This window comes from Gracilinanus agilis, chromosome 5, assembly GCF_016433145.1.
Source record: "Gracilinanus agilis isolate LMUSP501 chromosome 5, AgileGrace, whole genome shotgun sequence".
NCBI classification, from domain to species: domain Eukaryota; kingdom Metazoa; phylum Chordata; class Mammalia; order Didelphimorphia; family Didelphidae; genus Gracilinanus; species Gracilinanus agilis.
In genome coordinates, this window is record NC_058134.1 from 99,120,511 (window position 1) to 99,140,428 (window position 19,918).

The 19,918-nt window shown below is 40.4% G+C and overlaps 1 protein-coding gene across 1 annotated transcript in view; it reads right to left on the reverse strand.

Annotated features, from left to right (window-relative positions):
- KRBA1 (KRAB-A domain containing 1) overlaps positions 1–11,243 on the reverse strand; it is a 33,268-nt gene extending 22,025 nt beyond the window's left edge. The window contains exons 1-8 of the mRNA XM_044678457.1: positions 11,195–11,243; positions 10,068–10,184; positions 9,605–9,703; positions 8,658–8,813; positions 8,285–8,464; positions 7,136–7,276; positions 2,858–3,040; positions 1,436–1,588 (exon numbers count right to left, since the gene is read on the reverse strand). Coding sequence (XP_044534392.1) covers positions 1,436–1,588; positions 2,858–3,040; positions 7,136–7,276; positions 8,285–8,464; positions 8,658–8,813; positions 9,605–9,703; positions 10,068–10,184; positions 11,195–11,228 — 1,063 coding nt within the window. The 5' untranslated portion in view covers positions 11,229–11,243. The remainder of the gene's footprint in view (positions 1–1,435; positions 1,589–2,857; positions 3,041–7,135; positions 7,277–8,284; positions 8,465–8,657; positions 8,814–9,604; positions 9,704–10,067; positions 10,185–11,194) is intronic.
- Positions 11,244–19,918: the final 8,675 nt, after the last annotated feature.

A 19,918-nucleotide genomic window follows, 5' to 3' on the forward strand; every position in this document is an offset into this window, starting at 1 on the left:
TGCATGGGGCCTGAACCACATATCTGACACTTCTGGCATGCAGAAAACACTTAACCAAGTGCTTGTGGATTGGTTTCTACTAAACTATGCTGCTCCTTGTTAGGGAGATTTCTAAAAAATACTGAATTGAAGTATGCCACCCTGAAACTTCCAACCCTTGCTTCTAGTACTGCCATCCTATACCAAGGAGAACGAACTGAATCCTTCTTCCACCTAAAACAGCAAGTGAAAAAAAAATAGGGCTGGAGAAGAGAAATGAATGCAAGTTAATTATATATATTCCTACAATCTGAAGTCAGACATAAATAATTCTAGGATTTTCCATGCCTTTATTCCTATAAGTGCCAGTGTCTGAGCACTGACTGAAAAAAAAATACTGCATTATCTTATATCCCTGTTTTGTGTGTCATTCTAGTTGATCTTCCCGTGAACTCCTGGGTCTTCTCCTTCTTAATTCCCATTACAACTCCAAGTTCAGGGATGGAACAAGCAATCACACAGGATGGACTTATAATGGGCTCTGTATATGTTTAGCTAAATATAGGTGATATACAGGCTCAAAATCAGGTTCCCTCTAATCCCCAGGCAGCACTCACAGAGCACTAAAGGCCATTTGTCTAGGTTTGAGTAGTCCTATTTGAAGGAGGGAGATGGATTAGAATAAAACAAACATTAAGTGCCAGTTATATATATGCCAGACATTGTGATAAACACTTTACCAATATTACCTCCTTTGATCCTCACAACAGTTCTGGGAGGTGGATGATCTTGTTATCTCCATTTTACAACTGTTGTGAGGATTATTTAGGTATTAGTTTATATGTAGTTAATGTGGACCTAGCAGGAAGGGCTGGAGAATTCCACATGGAATGGGGAAGCAGGAAGTGGCTGGCACTCTCTGAGAAGGGCTCCACGGTGGTTGGGACAGGCAGTAACTGATTCCCTGGGAGACCTCAGAGCTTGTGGAGTTGCACCCTGATTCCCTGGGATCCTGGAGTGTGGTGAAGGTTGGAAGCAGAGGACGTCTATCCTACACGACAGCACTGAGTAGGGAGTGATCTGTGATCTGGTGGACAGCTTGCAGGCTCCTCTCCCTACTGGGCTGCTTTGGACCATCAGTTCTGGAGGAGTTGGTTCCTGGAATCCTGAAAACATCTCTGGGCTCTACTGTGAGGATTCCCACTCCAGGCCTGTTATTCTCTGGGCCCTGCCTGCTAGGTCCGCATTAACTATATATAAACTAATACCTAAATAATCCTCACAACACAGCTGAGCCTACTGAGGCAGGGAGAGTTTAAGTGATTTGCCCAGGGTGATAGCTAGTATGTGTCTGAGTCTGAATTGGAGTTCAGATATTCTTGACTCCTGACTCGGACTTCTCCATCTTCTATCTTTCCAGGCCAAGGTTTATATGTGTAAGTAATCCAGCCCTTACCTCCAGAATCCTTTTGCCAAGTCCCTGGACTATCTCTCTGCTGCACCCCTCTTCCTGGGAGGGCGGCACATCTGGCTTGGGTTTCTGGGATTTCTTTAAGACAGTTCAGCAGGCCCTGGAGTGGGGAATTCTCTGAAACAGTTTCTGCCTTCACTAAGGGAAGAGAAAACAGGCTTTTAGCCAAAACTCCACTAAATGGGTAGTCATTAGGGAATGGGGGGGATATGGAGAGTTCAGGTCTGGAATCTGGAGACCTGGGTTCTGATTCTGACACTTCTGGTATGTTTCCGCTTGGTCCTGAAAGAAGGTCAGTATCCAAGTCAGTCAATTTCCATGTGCCTCAGTTTCTTCATTTGAAAATAGTAAGAATAATTCCTATAAAATCACAAGTTTAACCCTCATCTTCTAAAAATTATTGTACATTGCCATGAAAAAAAATTTGCCATTGCTGATCAGTTGTTTCAGTCATGTTTGACTCTTCGTGACTCTCTTTGGGGTTTTCCTGCCTAAGATACTGGAACATTTCCTTCTCTAGCTCATTTTCAGATGAGGGAGCTAAGGCAAACAGAAGTAAATGATTTGCCCAGGAAAAAAAGTAAAAACTAATAAAAAAAAATCACTTGCCCAGAGTCACATAGCTAGGTGTCTGAGGCCAGATTTGAACTCATGGATGAGTCTTCCTGACTCCAGATCCAGTACTCTGTCCACTGTGATATACTGCTGCCTATGAAGAACATAGGAAAAATGAACAAATATTTGTGGTCTGGTTGAATATAGACAGACATACTGGATGGACCCTTGGAGAGCTGGGCAGGCATGGCTCTGGTTATTTCCTTTAACTTCAAATCTGGCGGTCATAGTCAGTTCATAGATGAATCATAGACTAAAAGGCTGGGAAGGGAGGGAAATCACTCTAATCTGGGATTAGAATCTGGTCCAGTTTGAGATCTCTCTTCCATAAAAATCCTCAAATCACAAAGAAAAGGAAGCCCGACAGGCAGCTGGGTGATTCAGTGGACTAAGAGCTAGGCTTAGAGTCAGAAGAGCCTAGGTTCAAATCTGGCCCCCAATACTTCCTAGCTGTAACCCTGGGCAAGTGACATTTCTTTATTTTTTATTTTTTTTCCTGGGTAAACCATTTCCTTCTGTTCTAGTTCCCCAGCCCTTACCACTCTTTTGCCTTGTAACCAATACACAATATTGATTCTAAGGCAGAGAGTAAGGGTTTTTTTAAAAAATGAAAGAAAGAAAAAGAAAGAGAGAGAGAAGGAGGGAGAGAGAGAGAGAGAGAGAGAGAGAGAGAGAGAGAGAGGATGAAAGTATGGACCAACATCTCTGACACCTTTCTTCTTGGGGCCCAAATCTTGGAAGATTTGGGGTCAAAGGCAGGGCCCTAAGGGATATTGGATATGTGCAACTCACCAGCCCAGGGTGGTCCCTGGGGTTGTTGGTCTGGATTCATTAGTCTTATATCCCCTGGACTACTTTGAGGAAGTGGTCCGTTAGCAAGAGGCCGTGTATGCTGGGGTCCTTGTACAAGAATTTCCTTCAGGCAGTTGATGAGGCCTTGGAGAGGGCTGTTTTTAGAAGGACTTCCTACAGCATCTGTCAGAGCAAACACAAAGTCTATGCAAAAACTTGGGTTGTTCAATTACTTTTCAATAACCAATCTTGTTCTCGGAGGACAAATGACGGGATATGTTTCCTTGTTGTCCTAAAAGAGGTGAAGGCCTGTGGAAGTGAATATATGCTGTCATTTTGTCAGCTTCACTTAAGTGGTTTTTTTTTTGTATGTAATGATTAAAATTATCTTGAGAGACTGATTTTTGGGTAAGATTATCGGTTTATTGAATGTATCAGTTTACTGGTTAGGCTAACATCATAACTGAAAAAGTAACATAGAGGTCAGAGGCTTTCTTGAATGACCAGAGACTCTGGATCTTGGTCAGGCAGCATAATACATAGTTTTAGAAGCTCCTCATTCAGCTTCTCCCTAGAACATCTCAAGACACTTCTAATTGGTGAATACCTAACTAGGAGGTGTCAAACCTTCAGCCCAGCTCCATTCCACAGGTTTGCACATAAGTAGGAAAAGAACTCTTGTCTCTTTCATTTCTTAACCAAATCTGTTAAAAAGAGAGACATTCTTTGGGATTTCTAAGGACAAAGAAAATGCAAAAAGCAGCAGACTAGATGGAATCTCTGACCCAGATCCCAGACACAGGAATACACAGTAATTCTCCCTAATATACAAGAATTGGGGCTTTTCTACTTCAGGGTCCTAATATAAGAATTAATACAGTATATGAAAAACAAATTCTCACAATTACAAGGAAGAGTTCAATTGGAATAGTGGGATATGTTGGGAGAAGATTGTGGTTGTTCTAAAGGCATTAATTTAAAAAAAAAAAAAGGTTTTTTTAACCCTTTCCTTTTATCTTAGAATCAATATTATAAGTATTGGTTCCAAGGCAGAAAAGCAGTAAAGGGTAAGGAAGCTGGGTTAAGTGACTTGACCAGGGTCACACAGATAAAAAGTGTCTGAGGCCAGATTTGAACTTAGTCCTCCCATCTCCAGGCCTAGCTCTCTATACCACTGAGCCACTAATAAAACTTTAAAAGAAAGTAAGGAAGAATAAACATTAGATCTGAATATGGGAGTCCTGATTAAAATCCTGACTAACACTACCTGTGTGATCTTGGACAGGTCAGTTAACAACTCTGTTTTTCTGTTTCTTCCACAGGAAAGCAATACTCATATCTATCTCATAGGGTTGTAAAGGAAAAATACTTTGTAAACCTCAAAGTGCTATACACATTTTTGTTGTGGCTAATGTATCTTATTGATTCTGAGAACTTAAAATGAAGCCAGGATTTACCACTACAATAGATTAAGAATGATCTATTTTTTAATATATGCATTTTATAGCAACAAAAGGAAACATGATGATTGAGAATAGACCTAAAGAGCTCCCTAAACCTAAAAAAAAGGTAAGAAGAGAATAAAATGAGTTAAGGAGAGGCTGAAGAAGCTCTTCAGAGTTTCAAGAATGCCATAAAAGGTAAAGAAATAAGATTGATTTTTGAAAAACAAACATCCCAAAGGATTTCCTATCCCCTTCCAAGTACCATTAAACCTATTCTAATGAGGATATCATTCCTCACAACATTCTGGTTCTCTTGTAAAAATCTTACAGTCGAGCCTTCTCTTTTGGAATTACCTTCAACACCACATTCTTCTCCACTGACAAATCTTCACCTTTTGAGGGTGGCTTTAATATGTTAAAAATAGCCGTGTCGCTTAGAACCAAGTAGAGGAGTAAAGTGAGTGAACAAATTGGCTAAGACCATTTGGGGGCAAAAAATAATATAATGTGATATGGGATTACACGTGATATATGGTTACAAGAAGATTCTTTCTCTCCTGTAGAGAGTAGTTCAACCACACACTATTAGCCTTCTTTATGCATTGGACTCCTGATTTCATGTCACATCCTTTAAAGAAAAGAATCATGATAGAAGACAAAACTTCTGAACAGGTATCAGAAGATCTTAGCAGCTTGTTGACCTTATAAGAAACATTTACCCTTTCTGGGGTTTGTTTCCTTACCTGGAAGGTAGAAATATATCTACTTTTATCTACTTTTCAGAATTATTGAGAAGATAAATGAGACATTATAGGTGGAATTGCTTTGTAAACTGCAACTCACTCTACAAATGCAAGCATATGCATGGATAAGTTACTCTCTGAGCTTAAATAAATAAACAAACAAACAAACAAACAAATAAACAAATAAATAAGCGAATGAATGAATGAATAAATAAATAAATAAATGCATTAAGGATTATTTAATCTCTCTTACTGGATTGAGTAGACAAAAAGATTAATGAAGGTTAGTACAGACATGGTGGAAATATTCTTCCAGGAGCAAGTAATATAGGATATAGTTAAAAGGGGTTGAGCAGGGGTTTTCCAATGTTTGGCCTGGAAGCAGCAAAGTTTTCCATGGGAAAAACAATTGCCCATAGTTTTAGCACAGTGCTGGCACATAGTAGATGTTTAATAAAGGTTTATTAAACCTTTGACTGATTTGATTGACTGATTTCTAGGTGGCAACATCTAGTCTACCCACAGTCCTTTGCAGTAATGTCAAGCTCTCTAGAAGCACAAAGAAGTAAGACAGGCCTAGAATTCTGAATCTATATTACCATACCCCTAAGAGTAGACATCACTTAAGGACTTAGCAACATATCGAGTTTTAAATCAATGAAAAATTTTGAGCATCATCAAATTCAGGAGATATTCCTGCAGATTCAAAGGATATGTAGATAAATTATTAACTGCTTGATGAAGAATATATTGTGAAATTAGCTTTATGCACAACAGAACCAATTAAACATATTCACAATTTTGACAAATAAAAGGCAGCCTGGAATAGTGGATAGAGGGCTGGTGTTTGGGGTGGAAAGATTTAGGTACTGCTCCCCACACATATTGGCTATGTGATTGTAGGCAAGTCACTTCACCTCACAAACACTCCCAGTCACTTCTCTCAAACTATAAATTAATGGCATTTGCCTTTCTGTACCAGTGGATGGAATTTTTGTACCTTGAATTCACTCCACCAGTGAAATCACAGGTCCAAACCAAATTTGAAAAACTATTTCCAACAAAAAGATGACAATTTATCAGTTATCTTCTTCCCTGGATGCTCCCTTCTATCTGTCCATTCATCCCTATATTTGTGCCCATACCTTCTTTTTTTATACTCAGTGTGTACACTGTTATCAGGTTCTGATTTTTTCACTTCATGTAAGTTTTTTCCATATTTCCTAAAGCTGTTTACCCTTCTCAGCACAAAGAATTTTAGACCTAGAAGGGTCACCAACATCCCCTTCATTTTACAGATGATGACATTAAGGCCTGAGGAAGATCAGACGAGATGAAACATCAGGATGGTGGCTGAGAACATTTTAAACGTGAGATCTCCTGATTTCTAACTGGAGAAGTATAGCACTATAGAACTGTGTGTGCAATGTACAATAGATCTGTATCCCTCTTTCCTTTTTAGAAGGAAAGTTTTGAGAATTCATTTCAGGTCTGGAGGCTTATCTGGATAAGAAGGATGCCACATGACTCCTGGTGTCCTGGAAGACACTTGCCTCTTGTCCCTCTTGTCCTGGCATCCAGAAGACTGCCTGTGACCCAGTCTGAGGTCAAGTCTGTCCAACTAGGGAGACCCAGAAAAAGTGATGTCACTTGGGGCATAAGTTACGGATCAAGGAAGTTTGCAGCCTCTTTCCTAGGATGCAGTGGAAATGAAGGGGACATTCGTGAGCAGTGAGTTTAGGTTAGCTAGGCAACAGGTCATGTGGTTATGTGCCTTTTCTCTCTCCAACCCCCTTTTGCTATTTAATAAATAATTATAAATTACTACATAGCCTCCAGAGAATTTTAATCTTAACAAACAGAAGGGACCTGAGATATCATCTAGTCTAATCTCCTCGTTTTTATAGATGGGGAAACTAATGTTAAAGAAAAGGGAAGTCATTCAGTGCCCTTTGTAGAGGCAGAATTCAAACCTGGGTCCTCCAATCCCAAGTCCAGGGCTTGATTGGCTACATCCTATTGCCTGCCTTTGCCATGCCTCAGTGTCTGGCTCTTCCAAATGGGGGGGGGGGCGTGGATGGATGTCTCACCTTGTCCTGTGGTTCCCAGTTGCTTCTGTTCCTGAGAACCAGCAGAACCAGGAGTATTGGGTTGACTAGCTGATGTTTCTGGATCTTCTTTCCCATTAAGGTTCCTATTGATGGCTAAGGGACTAATTTTGGCAGCAGGTTCTAATGAAGGAAAAGACAGGAAATTATTTCTAGCTCTGGATATGCCCAAGGATTCTGGTCAAGACAGCAGGTGGCTAGGTGGTAGCTACACTCTGGGCTCTGAACCTTGGCGGGGACTATCTCTTTTGGGGAGGGGAAGAGAGGTTCTATTCCTACCACCTTTTTAATTTAACTCTAAGGAACAATAAAGTGCTAGAGGGCATCTTCCCCTTCTACAGTTCCTTGGAGGTCAGTCTATCCAAAGAAAAAGCAACAAATATGTCTGACCATCCAAGTGTATAAGCCTTACGGAAGGGCAAGGTACCTGCAGGTCAAAGACTGCTGCTTGAACACTCAATTGTAAGGTCTTCCAGGGAAGTGACTAAGTCTTATCTAATCTCCTTTCTCTAACCCCCACTTGGTGGTTGGCACACTACAACAGGCATTCAATAAATATTTATTGCTGGGGACAGTTAGGTGGCTCAGTGGATTTTTGAGAGTGGACCTCAGCCACTTCCTAGCTGTGTGACCCTGAGCAAGTCACTTAATTCCCATTGCCCAGCCCTTACTACTCTTCTGCCAGGGAATCAATACATAATAATGATTCTAAGAGGGCAGATAAGAGTTTAAAAATAAATTTATTGTTGTAGCTATCTATGTATGTGTGTTAATTGCCTCCCTCCATGTGGATTCATATGCATTTGTGACCAACTCAATTTCTAAAGGTGATCTCAGAAAGAGCAGAGATCTGAGGACCCTCCGCTAGGATCTTTGTGAGCTCAGTAAATATTTCCTAACCTTCTTCTCACCGCTCTCCCACCGATGATTAGGAAGGAAGTCTTCTCCTCATTTTTTTTTTAGAAGAAATCCAAGCCCATTGAGTTGGGAGGGTGCCTGTTCAAGCTCCTGCTGTCAATCGGGAGTTCAAGACCACAGGAGCCCTGGGAGTTTCCCATCTTAGCTCTGGATCTCTCCCATCCTTTGGCTTGTCCCAAGGGCTCTTAGCAAGGACGAACAAGGGGCTCTCACCATAGGGGTACAGAGGGTGGGGTGCCAGCTCTGGGCTCCTCAGTTCTGGATCTCCATCTCCTTGACTGCTGCTGGCTGAGCTGCCGGCAGGTGTGAAGGCCAGGGCAGGTCTGCTGATAGGGATCTCTGGGAGACAGTTCAGCAATCCCTGGAGGGGGCTGGTATCCACAGTCATGGCTGCTATCGTGGAAAGGGGAAGAGAGGGTTGGATATTCATCCCTCAGGGGAATGAACTTGTCTTCTATAGCCCCATACTTAGCTTTGCTCATAGTATGGGCTCAGAGCAGAGTGTTGGCTCAAGACCAGAATGAAATCTTCTAGAAAGAAGAGAAAATTGGTAAAGGCAGAAAAAGGAAACTCTGATTATACTCACCTGCCAGGCTCAATCTCGACCCCTCTGAACCACTTTCCTTGCTCTCAAGGGCCTCTGGGGTGTCCATGGCCTTAGTTTCACCAAATAGGAACTCTGGGATCTCCTTTACCAAACGGACTAGGGCATTAAGGTGAAGACTGCTCTGGTGCTGTCCCACTGCGAAGTATAAAAGAATAGAATTTTCATTATTGTTAAGGTAGTTGTGGTGGTTGTTATCAGCAACAACATTAAATAATAATAATGATAATGATAATAAAATAAAATTCCCATCTAGTATCTCATTTGCTCCTCACAACCTTGAGGCAAAGGAAGCAAAAATGAAGATGATTTATGACATATGACGCCCAGGAATGTTAAGGGACCACATCTTAGCATCATTCAACAATTCAGTATTTATCGAATGCCTCCTCCACACAAGGGACCCTGCTAGGGGTCAGTGGCACAAAGATAAATGAAACCATCCTTGTCCTCAAGGAGCTTACATTCCACTGGGGGAATATAGCACATCCACAGGCGTTTGATCATTCCAGATACAAAACAGCTTGAAGAGGGAATGAACACTAACAATTAGGGGCAGGAAGGAACCAGGAAAGACTTTGCAAAAGGAGATAGCACTGGAGCTGAGTCCAGAAGGAAATGAGAGATAACAGCTAATAATAATAATAGCTAACATATCTAAAGCACCTACTGTGTGCCAGGCACAGTGCTAAGTGCTTCACAAATATGATCACATTTGAGCCTCACAAGGCCCTCTAAGAGGTGGATGTGAGGACAGAGTGTGTGCCACACAGCCAGAACTAGAACCTCTAATCTCTTGATTCCTGCTCCTCTCTGGGATGCAGCCATCCCTTCCCTTGCGGAATACTCCATGACCTTGTGGGGAAAGTCAGAAAGAGTACTTTGTTTAAGCCTTTCCACTCCACCCCCTTCAGGCAGGTCCCTCTTACCTTCACCTGCCCCACCTGAGCTCTGTGCCTCATCCAGGGCCTGAGCCCTCTGGGTGGTATCTGCACAGGCACCAGCATCAGAGATCTCCAGCTCTTTTCCTGGGATGAAGAGGAAGGGCAGGTGTGTGCGTATTGCCAGATTTCTCTGCCAAAGATATGGCCAGGATGACACCAGTGGAAGGTTAAGAGTCAAGAAGTTAGCACCCCAAGGCTTGGGAAAGGGGGAAGCTTTCCATGTATAGAGTTAGGAGACTAATACTAGGGCCTGGATCAGCTCAAAACGTCTTCAAATGTTTCTTACTCTGGGGCTGGGGAATTAAAGATAGAGAGAAGCTGAGGACAAGGATAGAGTGCTGAAGGCAGATCTAGGAGGACGGGCAGATGGTAGGGAGTCAGGAACCCATCCAGCCTGAGGATGCCTAGAGACGAGGAGTGACCTAGGGGGCAGCCCACATTCACTTACCCTGGAATCCTCCACCAGGTCTTTCCCATTCCCCATCAGAACAGTCATTGTCCCCCATATCCTCTTGGGGCTCTGTCAGGGATAGGAATGCAGAGAGTGGAAGCAACTGAGCTGTCCCTATGGAAAAAAATAGGGAGCTTCACTCTGGGAGGGGGGACCAGACACCATTCCTCTGCATGTAAACATGTACTGACAAGTTTATGAATATGGGCATATGAACCAACCCCTCTTCTCCCCCAATACACATATTTACAACTGTGGCCATATACCTTGGCACAAAGCCTTGGGTACACGCATGCCTGTATACTCTCATGTGTTCTAGTTTGATGTCTTCCCATCTCATCCAGGCCTAGAGAGAATCTCTCACTTGCTCAAATGCTATGAAAACTATAATCTTTCCCCATCAGCAAACCTTTTAGATAAGTGGTGATATAGCAAGAAAGTTGCTATTCCCTGAACAAATAGTACAGAAAGGTCCTCTCTCAGCTCTTAAAAAGACCAAATCCCTTTAGCTTCCTGTCTCACAGGGACTAAATGATACCTTTGGTTCAAATTGACCTAGCAAAAGGCCAAGACAAGACTCACAGGATATCTTCATTTCTTCTTTATTGGCACAAATATCACTCAATGATCCCCTGCCATTCTGCCCCAGAAATCAAAGAATGTCACTGCTAAAAGGGGCCTTAGATCATCTGGTCAGAAATTCTTAATCTTTCTTGTGCAATGGACTCCTTTGGTCATCTGAATGAAACCTATGGATCCTTTCTCAAGATGTTTTTAAATAACTGAAGGGAAATTTAGAATTCAGTTAAAGGTTAATGAAAATAAAGATGTGTTTTTTTCCCATCCGAGTTTGCAGAGCCCCTGAAATCTATCCATAGATCCCTTGGATGCTTCTGGGCCCTGTGTTAAGAACTCCTGATCTAGTCTTTATTTTATTTAAGAGATTAGAAAATTCAGGCCCAAGAGAGAAGAAGTGAGTTGCCCTAGGGTCACTGCTAATAGTACGGGTAGGCACAGAATTTGTGTTTTTGGCTTTCTAGAATCATGCTGCCTCCTGAGATGAGACTTCCATCTAGCTACAATTCCCAAACACCATACCACACCATCTTCTGCCAGCCTCATACCCAGGGAGACCAGTGTCTCATAGTTCTCCCTCATCACATCTCGGTGGAACTCCCTCTGCCATTCCTCTAGAAGATGCCATTCCTCAGCAGAGAATTTGACAGCCAGATCTTCAAAGGTCACAGGCACCTGTGGTAGTAGGGAGACGCTGGGTCAGGCTTCACTTCTGTGGCCAAGCACTGTTGGTTCTTCTATCTGGGAGACCTGACCTATGACCTCCCCATTTCCCTTAAAACAGTCTCCCATTATATCTTGAAAGGGAATCAGGAGTATCAAGTAGCAGCAAAAGGATGCCTTCTCCTAGAAGGCCACCCAATGATGACCTAACCCACAAATGTCACAAGGGGTCATTTTGATTGAAGGGGCTATGGTGAGAACAGGATCCCCTACTTAAGAATGTTTCACATTCCTGTGTTTCACTACTTGGAATTCCCGTTCCCCTCTAATCAAAGCTTCATTTGGAATATGGAGAATTTTTTTTTAATGCAAAGACCTGTATCCCGGAGGAACCAAGAAATGGTTCCCTGACCTGGTTTTGTGACATTTGCTCAGTAAAGATATTCCCCAGAGTCATGGAGAATTCCTGAAGAAAATCCAAAGACAAGATCCCCCTATCTTTAATCTATCTAAACCTAAGTACAAAAGCCACTGTCAAATAGAATTAATGTCCTAAAAAAAAACAAAAAAGACCAGTCAACAAACATTCACATTATGTATTCACTCTGCTCAAGACCTTTTAAAATTCTCAAAATAAAATTGATCTTCAATTTGCTTTTTTTCTGCTTTTGGTGATTTTTAAAAAATGTACACTTTATAAACAACCCATTTTTGGTTTACTTTACTTTGATTCTTAGCACTTTGAACTCCTCATGGGAGTACATCCTCCAATGGTACAGATGGCAACTCCTCCACACCTTCAACAAGCAATTTGATTTGTTATTTTTTAAATTCAGTTTTATTTTATTTTCAGATCCACATCTCCTCTTTCCTACTTCCTCTGACTTCCAGTGAGAAAACAAGCTCAACAAAATCCATTACGAAAATGGAGAGTCAAGTAAAGCAAATTAATGTATTGGCTATGTTGAAAAAAATATGCCCCAATCTGCCCTTTGAATCCATCAGCTCTCTATCTGGAGGTGGGCAGCATGTTTCATCATGAATTTCATCTGGAATTAGGTCAGCTAGGTGGCACAGTCACCTGGAGTCAAGAGGACCTGGGTGGCCTTCCTAGTTGGGTGACCCTTGGTAAGTCATTTTTTTTTTTGCCTAGCCTTTGCCTAGCCCTTTCCCTTGTGCCTCATAGTTATTACTAAGACAGAAAGTAAAAGTTTTATGAAAAATGAATCTTCTGGAATTGTAGTTAGTTGCCTTAAACAAAATTCCTGATCAGCGTTTCTAAATCTTTCCAAGTTGTTTGTCTTTACAATATTGCTCACATTATTCTCCTGGTGCCCCTCATTTCACTTTGTATCAGTTCATACAAGTCTTCCTAGGTTTCTCTGAAATCATCTGGTTCATCATTTCTTGCACAACAATAATATTATTTTACCACATTCAACTGACAAGCATCCCCTCAGTTTCTGATTCTTTGTCACTACAAAAAAGAACTGCTATAAGTACTTTTGTATATATGGATCTTTTCCCTCTTTCTTTGATGTCTCTGGTGCATAAATCTAGTAGCAAAGTCACTGGGTCAAAGAGCATGCACAATTTAATAATTTTAGGGCACATTTCCAAAAAAAAAAAAACAGTTCAATTTAATATGTTCTTAGAGACAGTTTACTATGGTGGCAGCTAGCTGACTCAATGGATAGAGAGCCAAGCCTGGAGATGGGAGGTCCTGGGTTCAAATCTGGCCTTAGATACTTCCTAGCTGTGTGACCCCGGGCAAGTCACTTAACCCCCCACTGCCTAGCCTTTATTGCTCTTCTGCCTTGGAACTGATACCTGATGCGCAGTGTTGATTCTAAGAGGGAAGGTAAAGGTTTTTTATATCCCAGAGGCTCTACATTATAAAAAGAAGCTCCTCTCCTGCCTAAGGTTCTGTGTTTTGACGGGAAATGAGAAACTCCGGCTTCAAAGGAGCTTAATCTTCTGAGGGAGAACATATAGAACAGATGCAAGAGAACACAAGACCCAAGTACAAGTAATATGAGCTACAAGTAAATAGGAGACAAGTTGGGAAGAAATTGAGGTGGAGTAGAAGGATTGAGATTGGACAAGACCACTCAGAGCCTCAAAGGAAACTAAGAATGCTCCATAGGTGGAGAGGGGGAAGACAAGGCATTTCCAAAAACTAGATCAGACTGGGACAAGGCAAGAGGCAGGAGCAGAATATCAAGTCTGGCCAACAGCTAGGAGGCTAATCCAATGGAACTGGAGAATTCATGAAAAAGAGAAACAAGAAATAACACTGGAAAAGTAGCTAGGCAAGGCAGGAGTCAGATTGCAGAGGATTTTTCAGGGAAAATGAGGAGAGGGAACAAGAATTTAAGTGTCTATTACATGCCAGGCACTTAACAAGGGCTTTACAGATATTATCTCATTTGATCCCCACAATGATCCTGTGAGGTTGGTGCTATTATTTTTTTCAAATCTTTACCTTCCATCTTGGAAGCAATACTACATATTGGTTCCAAGGCAGAAGAGTGCTAAGGGCTAGGCAATGGGGGTTAAGTGACTTGCCTAGGGTCACATAGCTGGGAAGTAGCTGAGGCCACATTTGAACCCAGGGCCTCCCATCTCTGGGCCTGACTCTCAAACCACTGAGCCACTGGCTCTGGTAGGTGCTCTTATTACCTCATTTTGTAGTTGAGGAAACTGAGGCTGACAGAGATTAATTGAATTGTTTGGAGTCATACAGCTAGTAAGTGTTGGAACTCGGGTCTTCTGACTCCAGACCCAGCAGCCTCACTTTATACTTTATGTGTCCAATTCCCAAGTTGTGCACCCAGGCATGCAAATTCATGGGGCATTGAGATATTTTAAATTTTTGTGGGAAAGACTATAATATACAACATCTGTCATCTAATTGGTTTATTGTTATTAAGTTGTTTTTTTAGTCTTGTTGAACTCCCAGGGCCTCCACTTGGGGTTTTCTTGGCAGATATTGGTATGGTTTGTTTTTTCCTTTGCCAACTCAGAGTTAAGTGACTTGCCCAGAGTCATACAGCTAGCAACTGTCTGGGTTGGATTTGAATTCATGAAGTTTTCCTGACTCCATGCCTGTCACTCCATCCATTGTGCCATCTCGCTACCCAGTCTGATACTGTCCTGGGTGCTAATGACAAGTTCCAGGTAGTTCATGGCTTCAGCATTTGATTGAGCTATTTCAATGAAGATGGCATTCTCAAATGTTTGACATGTTTTTGTTTGTTTGTGCTTTGGGCTAGCCAGTAACTTCTTGAACTTTGCCATTTGCAGCACCTTGTCTTTGTGAAGCTGGGTTTTGGGGAAAACTGCTGTGATAAAAACAAGTACCAAGAAAAATCATTGTGGACCAGAAAAACGAAAGCTAGGGTAAGCAACCTGATTCCAACGTTTGAGAAGTTGTGCTGTGCCCAGCAGGTGTACAAATGCCATTAGTAAGTAACTGGGGTTATTTAAGAATGAAATTAAAATGGAAAAAATGTTTTACATGATTGCACAGGTAAAATCTATATCAGATTATGTATTGTTTTGGGGAAAGGGGAGGAGTAGGAAGGAGGGAAGGAGGGCATTTGGAACTCAAAAATTTTTTCAATGCATATTAAAAGTTGTTTTTACATGTAATTGGGGGAAATAAAAATATATTTAAAAATAATGAAATTAAAATATTTTCCTTTCAATTTATATATTTTTAAATGATTATTAAATTGTTAGGGCATAAATACTTTTAAAAAACTGTTATTGTCTGTCTTAGAATCAATACTAAGCATTGGTTCCAAAGCAGAAAAGGGGTAAGAGGTAGGCAATGGGGGTTAAGTGACTTGCCCAGGGTCACACAGCTAGGAAGTGTCTGAGGCCAGAATTGAGTCTAGGACCTTCTGTCTCCAGGCCTGGCTCTCAATCCACTGAGCCACCCAGCTGCCCCCAGCATAAATACTTAAGTTGTTTAAACCTAACTATTTAAAACATAGAGCTATTCGTTATTTCTTTTGGCCTGGAGGTGCTCTGAAAAAATTACTGAGACATGTGAGAACCAAGAAAATCTGGGAATCTCTGCTCCATGTAACAAAGAACTTCTGAGGATTTCTGAGCAGGGGAATGGCATGGTCAGACTTGTGTCTTGGGCTTATCCAGTTGACAGCTGTGTGGAAGATGGATCTCTCCATCCATCATGCAGCTGTGTAGGGTGATCTCTCAGAAGGATATTGCAACAATCTAAGGGAGAGGTTCTGAAAGCCTGAACCAGAGTGCAGGACTGAGCAGAAGAGGATGGGCAAAAAAGACGTGCTGAAGAGAGGACTGATATGGCCTTGGAAAAGGCCTGCATATGACTTCTCATCCTGTATGATTCCTTTCCAGGTCTTTCAATAAATCCTCCAGGGATGATCTACTCAACATGCTAAATATATTCTTTGAGTTCTTTTAATTTTTCATGGATACTTAGGCAGCACTTGGGCTGTCCATCTTTTATTTTTATCCTTCACTCTCAATATATAACAAACCCATTACCTTTTCTGACCATAAGCATCTTTGATAGACTTCCATTTGTTGGGGGCGAGAGGCTGTGGGGGGGGGGGGGGAGAAGATGAGAACAGTTACTGAATTGAATCTATAGTAGGGAGCTTCAACTCTAAAATGGTTGGGAATTCTTTATAATCAGAAACAAATACCACTGGAGGCAGTTAGGTGGCTCAGTGGATGGAGAGAGCCAGCCTCAGAAATGGGAGATCCAAGATTCAAATTTGGCCTCAAACACTTCCTAGCTGTGTGATCCTGGGCAGGTCACTTAACCCCCATTGCCTACCAGTTACCACTCTTCTGCCTCAGAACCGACACACAGTATTGATTCTAAGATGGAAAGTAAGGGTCTAAAAAAATAAAAGGAAAAGAAACAGTACCACTAAAGCAGGTAGCAGAACAGATACCTCAAAAGGCAAGCAGCAGAATAATCAAATACATATTCGTCTCTGCTTTTCAGATCCTCTGTAGCTTACCTAGCCCCAGCCTTCTTATTCAATCTAATTTTCCCACTGCTCTTCAATGACCATCCTCCTCCTCTCCTTCCCTCCTTCTAAACCAGTCCTATTCGCTAACCTTCAAATGCCCTTCTCTTCCTCTCCATCTTTCTGAAGTCAGTCAAGTCTTCAAAGGTCAGGGTTGAATCCTTCTTTATCCATGACCACCCTAGTTCATAATGATCTTTCCTTCCTACAGTTTCCTGGGATATTTATAGTGGGTGCCACACATTTTTGGCCCATAACCATATCTTGTCATATCTATCTTGTTTCTCTGCTTTAAACTGTCACTATCTTCTTTCCCAGGTAAGGGAACCTCTAATGATCTTCCCTGCCATTTTATCATTTTCATAGATTAAGATACTATATAATGCTATAATTATAACTAAAGAACTGACTACATAGTAAACGCAATATTGTACAATGATTATCTGTGAAAACTTGGCTATTCTCAGCCATGCAATGATCTGAGATAATCCTTAAGACTTATGACAGGGAATGCTATCCACCTCCAGAGAAAAAATTGTTGGAGTCGTCCTTTACATCAGTGTACTTGTGATTTTATTTGGGGGGAGGGGCTGTTATGTATGAGTGTGCTCTTACAACAGTGATAAATATAGAAGTGTGTTTCGCATGATAATAAAATAATTTTTAATTAAAAAATTTTTAAAAAGAAGAAAGAAAGAACTGACTGCCTGAAAAACTGGATGATAGAGTAGAAGGTTGGGTTCAAATCTCTGCTGACACATACTTGGCCCCCATCTTATACTGGTTGGGTGATGCTAAAATCTCTCAAGGCTACCAAGGGAACCCTAGAACTGCAAATGAAAAACAGTGCTAATGTTAAAAGTAGTTTTTTAAGAGGTAGGAGTGGTCTGTTAAGAACTGACATAACTTGAATGATCTAGCTATTCTCAGCAATATAGTGATCCAAGACAATTTCAAAGATTCAGCAAGAAAAATGCCATCTGCCTCCAAAGAAAGAACTGATGGAGTTTGAATGCAGATCAAAACATATTATATTTCACTTTCTTACTTCTTTTTTTGTTTGCGATCTCTTCTACAAAATGACTAACATGGAAAAATGTTTTACATGATTGCACACGTAAATCTATAACAGGTTGCTTGGGGGAGGGTGGGAGAAAAGGAGAGAATGTGGAAATCAAAATTTTAAAAATGAACGTTAAAAATTGCTTTTACATGTAATTAGGGGGAAAATATTTTTTTAAAATACCATCTGCCTCCAGAGAAAGAACTTCCAGAATCTAACTGTAGACTAAAACATTCTATATTTTACTTTCTTCATTTTTTATTCAAGATCTCTTCTACAAAATAACTAACATGAAAACATCTTTTACATGATTATACACATAAAATCTATATCAGATTGCTTACCACTTAAGGGAGAGGGATGGAATTTAGAACTCAATTTAAAATAAGAGTGTTAAAAATTGTTTTTACAAGTAATTACAAAAAATAAGATATTATTTAAAAATTACCTGGGACAAAACCAACTTCATTTTGTTCTGTTTTTGCCATTTTTGCTGTGTTCTTCAGGTCCAGCTTACAGTAGTTACTTTCCTTCCTTTCCTTTTTTAATCTCCCAATTGCAATATAGACTTAATTGCTACAAAAGAAGACTTCTACAGCCCAAGGACTTAAGTTTCAATATAGTTCACTTTGATTTAGTACAACTGGCTATGCTAACAAGGCTACATTCCTTCTTTATCTCCTAGAGTTCATGATATATGTTCTCCTTAACAAGCAGACCTTTTTTTCTTTTGATAACCAGTATCCTTGTAACAAGAAGATATTTTTTTCTCTCTTCGTCTCATGTAACATATAAATATTAGTAGTCCAATTGTAAGGAACACATTTGTCCATCTACTTGCGTGGTAGAGTGTGTCTCACTCTGAGTGAATAAACTGTGATGATACTGTCTCTGTGTCATCCTGACTTATTGGCACTGGCTAGTCAATGGACCTAAAGAAAAAACATGCCAAATCTACATTGGCAGATGGTATTCCTTCACTGAGTGGTCCTGAAAACAATGAAATCACAAGCCCAGACCACTCCACTTCCCTTGGATTCTTAACTTCGTCTTTAAAGTGCCCCCCTAAGAGTAGGAAAGCTGAACAAAAACATAGGATTTATCATGTGGTTCTATGGATATACGAGTGGGAGTTTTGGTTTTAAAAGATCACTCTATTACAAACATGAATAATGTGGAAGTAGGTTATGAGCAATAATATATGTATAACCCAGTGGAAGTGCTTGTCAGCTCTGGGAGGGGGGTAGAGAGAATATGAATCATGGAACCAAGGGAAAATATTCTAAATCAATAAAGAATTTTTTTAAAGTACCCTCTAAGAATTTCACTTCAACCCTCTGGCATCTGTATCAGAAGAGCCCAGAAGCTATTGGGCATTTGGTAGTCCTGAGGTCTAGCAACTTCAGTATTCATGTAAACAAGACACAGTGATGTAGATCAAATTCCATTTAGAAAGGAAAGGGGCTAACTAATCATTATTGCTTTCCTCATACTATATCCACTCTGCTTCAGACCCTCCACGGTTTCTCCCTCGGACCACGGCAATGGCCCCTGCCTCACCCTCCTCCAGGTCTTCTAAGAGGCAAAATAGACATTCCTAAGCCCAGGCCAGAGAGCAAATCACTCTTCTTCACCGGAAGCTTACCAGGTCCCCCAAGACCTCCATGATGAATTACAAAATCCCGTTTGGCATTTAAATAGCACTCTAAGATTTGCAAAGCACTTTGCATTATCTTATCTTGTTGAAAACCCCTCCCTGTTTGGAGGAAGTCAATTCCAGGGGGATTACACATCTCTCCCCAAGTTCAGCACCTCCAGCCAAACTAGCCTGCTAGTGGTTTCCCTTTACCAAAAACTCCATCTCTGAGGTATGTGCAGGTTGTCCCCCTACCCAGGGAAATGCTCTCTCTCCCCAGGCCTCTGGACGAGGCCTTTTATGAGTCACCCCCCTATCCAATTCCCCAAATCACATATATCATTTATTTTACTATTTATTGTTATATTTATGTATATATGTTATTTGTATCTACATTTTATTATTTATTATTATATTTATGCATATATTTTATTTGTATGTATCCTTTGTTATTATTATTATTACATGTTATTTGTATCTATCTTTAATTGTGTATTATAGTTATGTACATGTTATAGTATCTACCTTTTATTGTTTATTATTATATTTATGCATATATGCTATTTGTATCTTTTATTATTCATTATTATATTTATGTATATTTTATGTGTATGTATCCTTTATTATGATTAGCTATGCATATGTTATTTGTATCTATCTTGTTATTTATTGTATTTATGTAAATATTTTATTTGCATGTATCCTTTATTGTTATTTATTATTATATTATGTATATATGTTATTTGTATCTATCTTTTATTATTATTATATTTATGTATATATTTTATTTGTATGTGTCCTTTATTTTATTATTATTGTTATTATTATTTTATTTATGTATATATTTTATTTTTATAGATCATCTGTGGACATGTTA